This window comes from Cygnus atratus, chromosome 8 (genome assembly GCF_013377495.2).
Source record: "Cygnus atratus isolate AKBS03 ecotype Queensland, Australia chromosome 8, CAtr_DNAZoo_HiC_assembly, whole genome shotgun sequence".
Classification (NCBI taxonomy): domain Eukaryota; kingdom Metazoa; phylum Chordata; class Aves; order Anseriformes; family Anatidae; genus Cygnus; species Cygnus atratus.
In genome coordinates this window covers 29784374-29798527 of record NC_066369.1, presented here as the reverse complement: position 1 = coordinate 29798527, position 14154 = coordinate 29784374, and the positions used below count along the sequence as shown (strand labels likewise).

The window sequence follows — 14154 nt, the reverse complement described above, 5'->3', positions numbered from 1 at the left end:
TTTTTGATGTTAAATGGTGAACAACAAGTAAAGGCAATAGAGCGGTGCAGCTACCAAATTAATCTTTCAGAAGGCCTAATTCTGTTCCCACTGATGTCAATTAAATGTTCTTTGCATCCATTAAAAAAACTCAAATTCAAAATATTCCACTAAGAGACAGTGTTCAACAGGAAATGTTAATGACTATTTGCAGTCTGAGACGTTGATAGATATACATACACACACAAAACATAATATTTTTAATACTACTAATTTCATATTTTTCCTGAGCTGATGGGTCCAGCCTGATTCTGATAACTTCAAAGCTGTCCCAATACCTCTTTATACATATTTAAACAAAGCAATGTACTACCTTGAACATGATTGTCTTTCAACACTCAACCACCAAGTTATAATGCTTAACAGGAATCATTCTTTCTGAGACTGCTGTAATTTTTTTAGAAGTGACAAATATTAAAAAAGATTAGCCATCATGTAGAGTGTAAAAGCTAATGCTAAACTGCTCAAAAGACTGAAGGATCACAGATACAAGTACATTCAATACATTATCTCTACCCTTATGACTCTTGATAATCATATTAAACTCTTCAGAAAAGAGGTCACAGGAAGTCACCGTTTTGTCCATAAAGGAGGAATGAAATGGTGAAGAAAACGACTGTGAGATTTCCAAAGCACTGCTCTGCTTCCACAATCAACTCTTTAATACAACTATTTCACACACTGCAAACTAAAAATTAATATGAGCCTTTTAAAGAAGGATTAAAGAATATATCGGAGGTTTTTTTGTTTTTGTTTTTTTTACCTCTAGAAGTTCATCTTCCAGTTGCAGAAGACCAAGTGTTGCAGCAGGACCATCTGAAGCAATTGATGATATGTAATGATGCCCATCAAACGTGTCAAGCTCAACTCCTAATCTCAAAGTGTGGATGGGTAATAGCTGTCAAAAAATGAGACAATACGTATCTGTATCTACCATAATATAAACACATTTAGCATGCAACAGCTCAGCAAATGAAACAAAAAAATGATTAAATCTTCAACTGACATCATTTGTGTTACACCACAAGGGTCTATCATTTCTCTTTGTAAACCATTTGCACAAGTCAAAACAACCGGTCAGTCCTTTGGGGGAAAAGGCAATTTGCACTGTACTCTTAAATAATGTTAGCATACTGAAAAACTGCAGGGAAGACAAGTACCACCTAAAGTCTATCCTACCCAAAAGGTGAGTTTCAACAAAGCTGACAGAAATTCTGTCATCACCATTTTATACTAGATCAATAATAACAGGATCAGCTGTCTTGTTCCTTGAGGATCTACACTACTTTTGAGGTAGAAAAAGTATCCATGAAGAGCCCCCTGCAAACATCTAACAGTACTGGCATCCTTATTTCTGCAATGTAAAAATCAATCACTTTGTGTTAGCCTTTTCTCAGTTTTTTTTTTTCCCCTCCAGGAAGCCTCCAATCATGAGTGTCTTTGTGATAGTATTAGGAAGACTAGCATAAAAGTGATGCATTATCCAGAAAAGACAGCAGGAATCATGGCAATCTGGGGAGAGGAGGTAAAAATAATCAGCAGCATCTGCTCCTTCAGGTTGGCAATTTTCTGACTTTTTATTACTGAAGTTGAAACACTGACTCTCCTTCGGTTTCCCCAGTTTATTTTGAATATTCAAGTCAAATGAGTAAGCCATTGATCCTTGGCATTTCCTCACAACCACGCTTGATTATGAGTTTGTGGCCTTTCTTCACTAAGACATCTCCACGAGCATACAAATACATCACTTATAAAAATTTGTTTTGTACAATATTAACACACATATCAGGAATGTTCATCAAAAACTTCAGAAGACAGAAATTAATTTCAGCTTTGACCATTCCAACTAAAGGATGCCCCAGCCTAAGATAGGATCATTACGGCAAATCCCTCTGCAGGACCACAACACTGTTTAGCAGAGTTACCATCTCTGCTCCATTCTGTAGTGACTTTCAACAATTATTCCATAAATGAATTTTAATACAATTAAGTGCCCGACAATTTGAGTCTTACATGCGTACATCTCTTTTATGCCTTTCCTTAAGCTTCATCTTAATTTTTCCTTTTCTTTTTTTTTTTTTTTTAAAGGTGCATTTGCCCATGCTATGAAAAAGTATTGGACCAGTCCAGAAAATATGCAGGACATGGGCAGCCTCTTTCGGAAAAGCAAGAGAGCCAGAAAGCTGGAATCTCTCAAAATTTCTGAAATACACAAGTGTGGAATTTTGAATCATGCCCTCCTGGAATTACTCTGCCAACGTATACCATGAAGAAAATCATGCAAGTCATACCTTTGAGTACTTCTGGAGTTCTGAGTCATCCGTGATGGGCATATCCACATTCACAACCTAAAAATTGTACAGCACAACAATTTTCAACAGCAGGACAATACAGACTTTACCAGAATTATCAATTCTGGACCAAAAAAAAAAAAAAAGGCAAAATAAGCTGTATTTAAACAATCACATTGATGCAAAATAATTTTAAATAAGTGTCAGATAAGTCTTTTAGATGCACAAAAGTTTACATCTAGGAATGTTGTGATTATGCACTATTAGCAGACTCCAACATTATCCTATTCTTGAAGCCTGAACGACGATTTTAGCCAAGTCCAGTAATCTTGTATAAGCACAAAATGCCATTATGTTTGACACAAATACCCACAGTGACTTGCCAATCAGAATTTAAAAAGTATGATAGCTAAAGTTATTACTTCAGGCTACAGTACAGCCATCTAACATCTAGACTAAACCACAATCTCTTGCAGCATGTTTCTAACATGGCTTGAAATACATGAGTTTAATTACCAAATTTGAATGGAAAATGGATCATTTAGAACAGGGACAAGAAATCCCTTCAGTATACCTTTAGTTTATTTATTTTAATAAAATAACCATAACGTTTACCACCAATTTTCTTGTAATGCTCTTCCTTAACAGAATTTATCTGTAACCTTAGAAGGTTATTTATTCAAATTTAAATTGTAATAAGATGAAATCTATAGTGATCCATGGCCCAAGGTTGGAGCTTGGGACACTGAAATGGAGCATGTCTGGGATGATTGCTACACTTGTTAGAACTGGAAACATATATAGCCTTGCAAAAATCAGGTAACTGTTTTCCTTCAGGCTCCTGTTGAAATTTCTAATTTAACATTGTTTTGTAGATACTTTGTTAAGTCTCGGCTTTTTCTTTCAGCTTGACTTTAAACAAGGCTCCCAGCATCTTGTTTTCCACTACCTAGGGTGTTTTTCCCAACAGACAGAATCCATTTGGTGTCCGTTCAGTTGTAACTAAATGAATCTATGACTGATAACTCCTCAGTTTGACTCTTCACGGTTAGGTACTTGGCAACAAATACCACACGGCCATAAATCCCCACACAGGCTCCTAGGGCCTCCTTCCATTTCTGCAGGATCTCAGTTTCGTTCCCTGAGTTGGTGCCACAGAGGATCGGAAACACGGAGGCCACGAGTGACACTAAATCCTCTCGTCAAACAACTGGGGAATACTGGGGAAAGGACTCCAACTTGCGGTCACCTTCAGGGGAGGTTCGGGGAGCTGAGTGTAGGGGCGAAGCAGTGTGAACAGGGGCTGAGCAGGCTGAACTCAAGCTAAACACTGTTACGAACACAGCCAAGCACGACCAGAGGGAGGCTCAGGTAACAAAAACCGGAAGAACCAAAAACCGACTTTCCAACCAGGCTGCCATAACAGTTTCCTTCTATTATTTAACAGGCCCAACTATTAACATTTTAACAACCGTTAACATTAAATGGCCTCAACTCCTGCCAGGGGAGGTCCAGAATGGATATTAGCAAGCATTTCTTCACAGAGGGGGTGGTTAGGGGCTGGAACAGGCTGCCCGGGGAAGCGGTAGAGTCACGGACCCTGAAGGGATTTAAGAGGGGCATGGAGGTGGCTCCTCAGGGCCACGGTGTCACGGCGGACTTGGCAGCGTCCGGGTGATAGCTGAACTTGAGCTACAGGGTCTTTTCCAACAGAAACGATGCTATGATTCTCACTCCTGCCATTTCACTGGCGGCAGCTCAAGAAGAATTAGAAACAGACAGTTTCACACACTAAGCAGGTTTTCGTCCTCTGTGGGAAGCACGATAGCGCTAAGGGAAGAAATATCAGACTCTTGAAATGCAAGGATGGGAATATCAAGCAACTGAAGTGGGCAGCCAAACAGATTTATTACATCATGTACATAATCTTATACGAACTTCAGATCTTAAAGGAGTGCTAATGGAAAGGAGAGAAGCAAGTTTCTCAAGACAATTCTTAAAGCTCCTTTAAATCTTCCAGCGAGCAATTGGAATGATGGCTACTCCAAGTAGTAAAAATAAGTGTCTCTAAATCAATTGGACAAGCCATGCGAAGACAAACAGGGCATTTTGGTGGTGGCAGTGAGAATTTCTTAAGGCTTCAGAAAGAGCATTGGCTGCAGACTTCTATCTGTACTCCCTGACTAACGCAGCCCTGAAAAGCAGTACTGAATTACAATTTCAGTCAACTCCTTATGACAGTTCATCAAAATAATCTTTTGCTTGGCAATCATTTAATACAAGGTGAAGAAATATCTAATAGGCACTGGCACCATAAAGTTACACTACCTTGAATTACTTCCTATTTTCCCAGTATGTTTGAAAATCATTCTTTCATTCTTCTAATAAAATCGTAAGATTCTTCATGAAACATGGGAGCTCTGTTCTGAGCCTTTTTTTCCCAGTGCACAATAAAACAAACAGATCATAAATGAAATCACAAAAATAACACATCTTTTAAGTGGCTGCTGTGATGTAGATTTAAAAGGACAGCTGATTTTTTATACCCCTGTTTCTGTCTAGTTTCTATATAACAATAGTATCCATATAAACAGATTTTAAAAATATATTAATTTTACAATTTCTGTATTTCAGCCTTGATGTTAATGGAAGCAAAATTTGATGTTACTGATCTGTTCCAAACACTGAGCTGTTCTATAAACAGCCTGTAATGATAAGCTCACAGATGTGTAATTAAAAAAAAAAAAAGAAAAAACACAAAAAAGCAACACATACATGAGTGTAGTTCATTGAAAGATAACATACCATAACTTCATATTCAGGTCCCAGCAGGTTTTCCCACTTGGATTTCAGCTCATATGCTGGAGGAAATGGGACTCTTCCTAAATATGAAAGCAAGTATTAAATTTACTAGCACATTTTACATTCAGAAGTACATTTGCTTCTAAATACTTCAATAAAAATTCAGTGTAAATAAAAGATTACAGGGAATAATCACAAAAAGGAAATTGCATTAAGCTGAGTCTATCAGTGCAAATCAAAAATGACGCTCTTAGGAAAACAATGCAAAATGTCAGCTAGTGCTAAAGTGTGATTTATTCAACTGAGTGGCAGAAGAGGTGATGCTTGCGTTGATGAGATGTGAGTTCTGTACCATATAGTACTGTAAATAAATCATTCTTTCAGGCTGCAAAATAAATTTCACACAACTGCATAATTTGTTGCTACAGAACTGCTTGCCACCCCAAGGGAGCATTATCTCCCACCAAAACGAAGCCCCTTAAGAAGTAAAACACCTGACAAGATACTGCGGGTATCAAGGAGCTGCGTAAGCACAATGCATTCATACACTTTATTTATACATTTGGCAGGTATGTCTAGTTTAATTAGGCCAGTAAGTAACATGAGCTTTAATATAAGCTCCAGTTCTAAACCAGTCTTCCGTGGGAACTTGGCTATCTTGACATTTATATCTTTTCAGCTTTCTTACTTATGCAACCAAGGCAGTATTACATTCATGTAAGACAATTTGACAGAGCTAGACAGCAGAAAATGACTGGCTGCCCCGCATTTGACCTCATCCAGAAGCTCAGCACACATATAAAGTTCCACGCTGAAGCAATATTTAACTGGTAAGAATCAAACTTTAAAACAAATTCCAGCTAGCAGCCACAGCAGCAGCAACTGGGGTCTGAATTACTGAAAACTGTTTTTTTTTTTCTTTCCCCCCGAATGGCTGTAATAGTTTGTCAGATGTCTAGACGAGGCACAGACCACTCAGTATTGCTGATGGGTCACTGAAATTTCGGATTTAAATCACCACCTCACATTTTGCACACAAACTAGCAAGCAAAATAGCTCGGGGGGGATTCTGAAGACACCAAGAAGCTCGGAGCCTACCCACGAGGAAAAGCCAAGACAAACGGGATGCCTAACTGCCTTTGCTTTCAACACCTTCGTAGATTGCAAAGATAAAACACGTGAGCTTTGCAATAGAATCCTCATTACATCATTTTATAACTTTGAAGTTTTTCCACTCATTAAAAATAAGGATTTAAGTTAACTTATACAACATAATTATATCTCTTCCATCACTTTCTGTCATGCCAGATAGGCAAATTCTGTTTGATCTGTGCTGAGAAACTACTTTGCAAAGAGCCTAACAAGTCAGATTTCTCTTGGAAATATCCAGTGCACCTTTAAACATTAGGCTCAAGGAGATTCAGATATCCAAGATTTCCAGCAATTCAAATAACTATTTGCTGTCACCAAAACCAAAGCGCACCAATAATAAAACCTTGGGCTTTTAAATACAAACCACAGTTCTCTTTGAAATAAATTATCTCCTTTAAAAAGGAAATGACGAGCTGTCCTGAAATTCTGGGCTGTGACTTGAGGCTTTTTCCTCCATTTGAACTTAATTGAAGTTTCTAAAGGGAAGTCATCTTTGTGAGCTGTTACCAAGCACAGGCTGATCACTATCTTTACTTCCCAACTGTAGCAAAGACTGAGCACCAGCACATCTTTCTACTCCTTCTATTTGCAAAAATACATAGGGACAAAAAATCATTGATTTCTTTTGCTGCTCTTACAAAGCTATCACATGGAAGCACAGCACCTAAGCACCTGCAGTCCCCTGTGTAATCAGATATGGATTTTCAGGTTCACCAGAAGTAATGAACCTTAGGGTCAGGCTCACAGTTCAGTTCAACAACTGTAAGCTGTGTTCAATTGGCTGAATACAGATTTCTCTGTCACTTCCTAAACACGATACCAAAATCTACAAGTTGTTCAGAGCAGCTGTTGATGCACATCCCCATCTGAAGTTTCCCCTTTTCTTTCCTTCAAACACACTCTGAAGTCTTTGCTTGTAACCTCCTCTGAACTGTGTAACGTTGGATGAAGGGACTTGGATTAGATATACTTAATTTCAATGGTATCACCCAAGTCACTTCAAATGCTCCTTTTTCCCCCCAAACAGCTTTTTCCACATGGCAGTTAGTAGCAAGTTGCTTTTTTAGTCCCTCATCCAGCTGGATTTCTCATGACCTGAGATATGTACATCTTCTGGAATGTATAAGGCTTCAAAAATTAAAACGCTTCCCAGAGACAGCTTTCATTCGCAACAACTTTCAACATAATTACAGTCCTGTCCCTCTGCCTGCACTTCCATACAGTTTTTCCCTTCTTGTTAGATAGTGTCAAGAATAAAACATAAGCGTATTGTAAAAATCTTCTTTACTGGTCAAAATTCCTGGCATCTTCAAAACTGGAATATTTTCTTCTCGCAATCTCTTCCAGATTTCACAAACTCACAAGGGTGTGTCCTGTGCTCTACCACCCTTCACTAATGCATCACCTTTATCTTCCCTACCATTGGACGTTTTTCTCCAGACATCTTTAAGCTCTTGGCTAGCATCATCATATCTTCTGGTTTTGAGTACTGCTGCAAGGCAAAGGGAAGCAGTTCTGCCCAGTCTGCAGTCTTGCAGATGCAGCTGTTAAGTTAATTGCCTGTAGTCTGCTAGCAGAAAGTTTCAGGCCTCATGCACACTGCATCCTAAACCATGTTGCCTTTGTAACAGCACTGTTTAATCATGGTTTTGCCTGGCCAGAATTACTATTTAATACCTCTCCAGGAAACACAATTTAATAAGAATTTCACACAACTGGGCTTAAAAGGAAGTAATACATATTTTTATAAAACATACCTTTTACATTAAACTTTTAAAAGCATTTCCAGAGTTTAGTCAGAGCCTTAAATTAGCAGTATTTACTTTAGCACCACTATAATGAAGTGTCCATCACCATGTCCAAAATAAGCACCTATCTTTGGAATTTAAACTTGGCCACTATATTCTACTCGGAAGTGAAATCTTATACATCGTATTTCAGTATGAATAAAATTTGCAACTAAGTATTTCAACGTTTTAACAAAGATATACACACACCTATTTTATAGCTGCAAAAAGCTTTTGCAGTACTTTGTTACTTTAAGGGTTTTTTCCCCTATGAAAAATCAGTTTAATCAAACAACGATACTTGCATATTGTTTCATTAAAGGCCACTGATTCCTTACTTGGTTTGAAAACCATGCCCCTTTCACACCCTGTAGGTCCAAGGAGGACCAGCACTACCAGATGGTATCAAGGGCAATATCCAACTGCAAACCAACAGTATCTGCAACATTTAAGTGTTGGTATCCCAAGACACATTCTACATATGAACACCTTAACCTGTATTACCCAGGGTAAGGGGAGCTCGGGCACACAGGAGAATAGAAAAATCCGTAGTATCCTTGCTGCGTGACACACTGGGATGCAGTGCACATACACCACGCTGCCTCTGCAAGCAATCAGCAAGGGCCCAGCCAGGAGCCATGAATTCCAGGCAGCGAAGTCCCTGCCAGACGCGGGTGCATCTGCACCATACTCCAGAGTGCTCCAAGAAAAGGGATTATGAGACTGGCACAATGTTAGAAATAAGGGGGCGCCACGCATATACATATAACTTGGTTACAAATACCTTTAAAAATCAGGGGCTTCGGAGTATTTATGGAGAGGCAATGGATCCGTATCGGATCCATATCAAAAAAGCCTGGGTATGCTATGGAAAAGGCTCAAAACTACAGTTAGATCCAAGCTGACTATTAGGAGCACAGAGATCACTAAGGCATGTCTAGATAACGTACCTTGAGACTAAGAGAGTTTGTTAGCTTTAAGCCAGGTAAAAGCAATTTCAGTTCCCCACTTAAACTGATCCTGGCATTGATAGACCATATTTGCACAGCGCAAGGTATTAGGTAACAAATTCCTCCGAAAGTTCTCTTTGCATCAGGGCAGACATCTGCCGCCTGTGACACAAGATAACCCAACCACAAGTCATCAGGAACTGACTACAGAGATACTGCTCACTCCAGTAGAAAAAGAAAAGACTTTATGCACAGAAAGTTCCCCTGTATTTGAAGCAAGAAAAAGACTGGGTAAGTGACACAGGACAGTGTGTTCCTCTTCTAGTCTCTGGCATAGTGAGCCTAAGTCCTCCTGGCTCTTTTGCCCCTAAATACATCCTACTTCTAAGTCCTTAAGTTTTTCCTCCAGTATAAACACAAATCAATATATGCTTTTCCACTCATGCAGCTAAAACAATGCTTTGATAACCTTAAATCTTAGCTACTCAGTCACCTCTGTTTTGGCTTCCTATTTCTGGGAACACACAGAAGTCACAACAAAGGATGTCTGGTTATAAGGCTTGGACAGAAAAGCAAAACAGAATGGAGCACAGGAACTGCTAACATTTCTCTCATTTCCAGGTTGTCTTTAATACTGACAGATCTTCCACAGTCATAGCAAAATTGTTATTCATTGACAGCCATAATTTAGACTCCTCTATTGCATCTACATATCTAAGAAACAAGGCATAAGGATAATTTATGCTGACTTCAACACAAGCTGTAGAAATTCACCCAGAAGTTCCTGTAGATGAGGCCAGAAATCTGTAGAGGATTTGAAGTATGCCTTCTGGAAAGACCTCCAGCCTTGATTCCCAAGTCAGCTAAAAACCAAAGCAAGCCATGCCTTTGTGATCTGTCGCTACGCCCAACTGCCTTTTACTGCTAAAAACGCATGCCTAATTTCAACACCTATCCGGCCTCCAATTCCAGCTATAAGGTTTTATTATGCCTTTGCCAGACCAGAGATTCTCATCCTCCTCCATAGGTACATAGTCAGAAACTTCCCAGTTCAGCTAAAAAGGTGGGGACAAGCAAGCCAGAAATTGCATGTCTGAAGACTGAACTCTAGTTTCCAACAGTAGCATGGGAGGAGGCAGAACGCAACAATATCGGTACTACCAGATAAATCAGTTGGGTCTCAGAACGAGCAGACAGCAAGGAGAGGCTCACTGCCGAGTGGGAAATCTCACAGGAGGTGGACATAACTTGTGCTAGGCTTCCTGCTTCTCCAGCACTCCAGGAAATATCAGCGACCAGCAGCACTACAAGCAGGATAAGCAAAAAGGAGCGAGGCAGTTATGTGGCACTTGGTACATCGTTGAAACTCATGCTCCTCATCGAAAATGACTTACGAACGGAGATGTCACAAGATGTGATTCCCCATCCCTGCTGCTGCAGTCCTTCAGCAAGCCCTACTCAGTCAAATCTCCTGAGAGATGCTGCTGCAGCCCAGGTCACAGGCAGCAGGAGGCCAGGTCAAGAAGCTCAGGAGGTGGGTTCTGATCAAGTTGCTGCAGTGCCAGAACAGGGAGCAAGTGGGCATCAGAGATGATGTACAGGAAACCAAAAGAATATTTTGAAAAGACTCTGCAGAGGTGGAAGCCTAAGATCTGCGAGGGCTAGAAGGAAGATACGACTGAGGCAACACTGAATCACAAAGCAAATGTGAATTCCCAAGAGGGTAGAAGCTGACTCTGACTTCTGGCAGAAGGAGAAATGCTTCGTTGCCATGCTGTTCACCTTGTAATTTGGTTCAGGGGCCTGACAGCAGAGGAGGACGACAGAAAATTGCAGGCAGAACACCTCACGTCAGCAGAGAGGGACAAGGGATAGAAAGAATTGGTGAACTGGAGGAAGTCAGCTCTGCAGAGCTGATGAGATTCATTCCAGAGTACCGAAAGGGCTCCAACACCACTGCATATAATCTTGCAAATGTATATGTATATAAATACACACTGGATTAAAGGCAATTCCAAAGAATCAGAAGAGATGCTGCAAGATATTCTATCCACCTGATTTATGTAGGCTCTGCTTCTTTTCAGTCTGAAAATTATCCTTCTGTTTTTGGATTTCCTCATTCTTACTGTCCACACTAGTTTCAGTCCCTACAGCTCCAGGGGATACTAAGGCTGGAACAGTTGGCTGCACTGTGAAAATAGATGGGAAAAAATAAATCAGACAGATGTTGCAAAATATAGGAAGTAGTAACAACACCTCACTAACTGCTTTTTTGTTTGCTTGTTTTGGCTACGCAGGAGTTTGGCATGCAGTTTTCGAGCAGCCCTCGTTTCTCTCTCATTCTTCCTGAAGTGTCATCTTCTACAGCATGCCCTTATGAAATCTAGGATCACGCGAAATTTAGCCCTAATTATTAAATCAGGTCATTGTAAATGGAGCAGAAAATAAAATTTATTACTGAAAAACCGAAGGGGTGGCTAAAAAATGAGAATTACCTTTATCTGAGCATCTTTCTGAAGAAATGGTAGAAGGTTTCCTTCTAAGCAAGGTAAGGCGTACAACCTGTCCTGTGTTACGCAACGCCTCCACCACTTCTTGGTTGGTATAATCCTGTATATTAACTCCATCAACCTAAATCATATCATATAACAGTAATTGTGTTACATTCCTATGCTGTACCATACACCATAAGCAATGTCCACATTTTGTGCAGGAGTTATAAGGCTATTCACCCAAGACGTTAGTATTTGCAAACCAATCTTATTAAAATCTCTTACATTTCAATAATCAGATAAAATTTTCAAAATGCATTTTAAAAGGAAACAACAGTCACTTCTGTGTTCATGGGCCATCATTAGAAAAGTAAAAAAGTGAATAGGCTAATTCTTAAATGAACTCAGATGTTTTAATTTACACCCAAAATAATCTGTTTACCCACGCCGCTAGATCATACATCAATAGGGGTTTCTCCTGCAAAGCTGCAGATAAAAGCAGAAGGTTTTATCAAATTTTGCTCTCATAAAGGTGAAGCTGACTTTGGAAGGTCCAGCACAGCACCTATGATTTTAAACTACTTTTTATGTTATCTCTATATTATTTCTTAAAACAAAAAGATGGTGCGGTTCATTCCTGTTTGTACTGTGAATGCAAAAATTGGCCATTATTCAATTTATTCCTATTCAAAGGTTTTTAATTTTTCTACATATAAAGCTTGGGTTTTGAAACCTAAATTGTGACTATTAATATTTTGATTGTATCCACACTATGCTACGCTCTAATTAAGGACCATAAACAGCCTGCCACATCTCGCAAAATCTTAACCACCCTCAAGTCCCACTGAATTCAATAGAAGCTAATGCTTCTCTTCTTTACTTTAGGCCAAAAGCCAAGATTCTCCACTCAAACATTTTAATCCAAATGCTTGCCTCTTTCATAGTTAACTACTGCTTAATACTTCTTTGAACAGAAAAAACAGTATTTTAACCAAAACCAAAAAAAAAGTGACTAATTTCTGTAATAATTCAAATAGAACTCTTCAAGATTTTTCATCTATTCTACCTAAACAAATATGAATTACCAAATTCTGTCCTCTGCAAAGCGGAGGAAGTTTAATTAACTTTAGAAAGTCTTTACTAAGTTGTTCTTCTAATACTGAGACACGTAATGAACTATCAGTTCCACAATACATAAGCAGAATGTTTACAGCACCAATTACTTACCGCAACAATTTTGTCATGAACGTGAATTTGGCCGTTGTGGTCAGCAGCACTACCAGGAATTATATTTTTCACAAAAATCCCTGAAGGTTCTGTTGCGGGTGGAAATGGAGAAGAGAAACAAGTCACTAAGCTAACCTGTTCCTTTTCTAATTAAGTTTTTTTTTTTACTTTCAGCATTTTTCACGCACTTTTGTCCACAGTTATGATCCTGCAAACAACTGACATCTGCATGTTACCACTTTACACAGCTTGACACAGAATAACTGAGGATCTCTGATGGGAAAAAAAACCAGCTCCGGTACCAGCACCTATAATACATCAACCTCAGTAATTTTTCTTTAAAGGGGCTCGCAAAAGGCCACCTCCTCCATGGATTCATCCTTGTGCTTACAAAGCTTTAAGCCACAATCACCTGAATTCCATGCTGCATTTGACTTCAACAGGACTACCTAAGCTAAAAGTAAAGTACTTGCTTAAGTACTTTGATCAACACTTCAATCATCCTCTTCTAGCTAAAGAATTTAGTCCTTTAAATCTTAATGAAAAAGGATTTAAAAAAAAAGAGAAACATGGCAATCAGGAAAGCTGTCCTTTGTCATGTTTGAAGTTTGATTATTATAACTTCTAAGTAGGAAATAAAAAAAACAGTAAAACCAATCATCAGTTGAAACAGTAACCCTTCCCTTCCACCACCAGCACCACCACTCCCCTCCCCATCCCCAAATAAATAACAGTGATCTTTAATCCTAGCGAATCTTGACACTTCATCCATCCTTTTGGGAACACTGAACACTCAGACACCTGCCCAGCATGGTTTGTCCGTGCTCAGGAAGCTCCTCTGCTGGTGCTCCAAGGCCACCTTTTCTCTTTGCCTCACACATGCACCTCCCTGACCTACTTCCCAGTTCTCACCACACCGAGATTCCTGAGTGGCAAGCCAACAGGATCTCCCGGGAATTAAGAGGGCAGCAACGCAACCCCAGCTGTGTCGCATTCCCAGGATACCTTCTTGAGTCCCATGAGGAAGGGGAAGGAAGAAAAAGCGACACCCCTTCGTCTTAAACCACACATTAGTGAGTCAATTCTGAAGATAGTATCATTTGTGGAACCAGTAATTGAAAGATGAGTGAACAGCTCTAATTTAAAGTGGATTTACAAAAAAAAAAAAAATAATAATTCCGCGTTCCAATATCCTAGCACAGGTATTTTCATCTGTTCCCTGAGTTTAGAGACTGGAGCAGTCATCCACCAAAGAGCGGTAAATCACCTTGTGAAGGCGGCATACACATCACACACATCTGAGATTCTCTGCATCTGCCTGGCAGAGGGATGGACTATTTAATCTGATTGATCATTTCCATTCTAGCACCTACAATTCATTAAATAAATGAAAGTGCATATTGAGCTATTTTGT

The 14154-nt window shown here is 39.4% G+C and overlaps 1 protein-coding gene across 1 annotated transcript in view; it reads right to left on the bottom strand.

Moving 5' to 3' along the window:
- PATJ (PATJ crumbs cell polarity complex component) overlaps positions 1-14154 on the bottom strand; it is a 140657-nt gene that overhangs the window by 112996 nt on the left and 13507 nt on the right. The window contains 6 exon segments of the mRNA XM_035564351.2: positions 803-937; positions 2331-2387; positions 5136-5212; positions 11076-11205; positions 11488-11652; positions 12741-12829. Of these exon segments, the coding sequence (XP_035420244.1) occupies positions 803-937; positions 2331-2387; positions 5136-5212; positions 11076-11205; positions 11488-11652; positions 12741-12829 (653 nt within the window).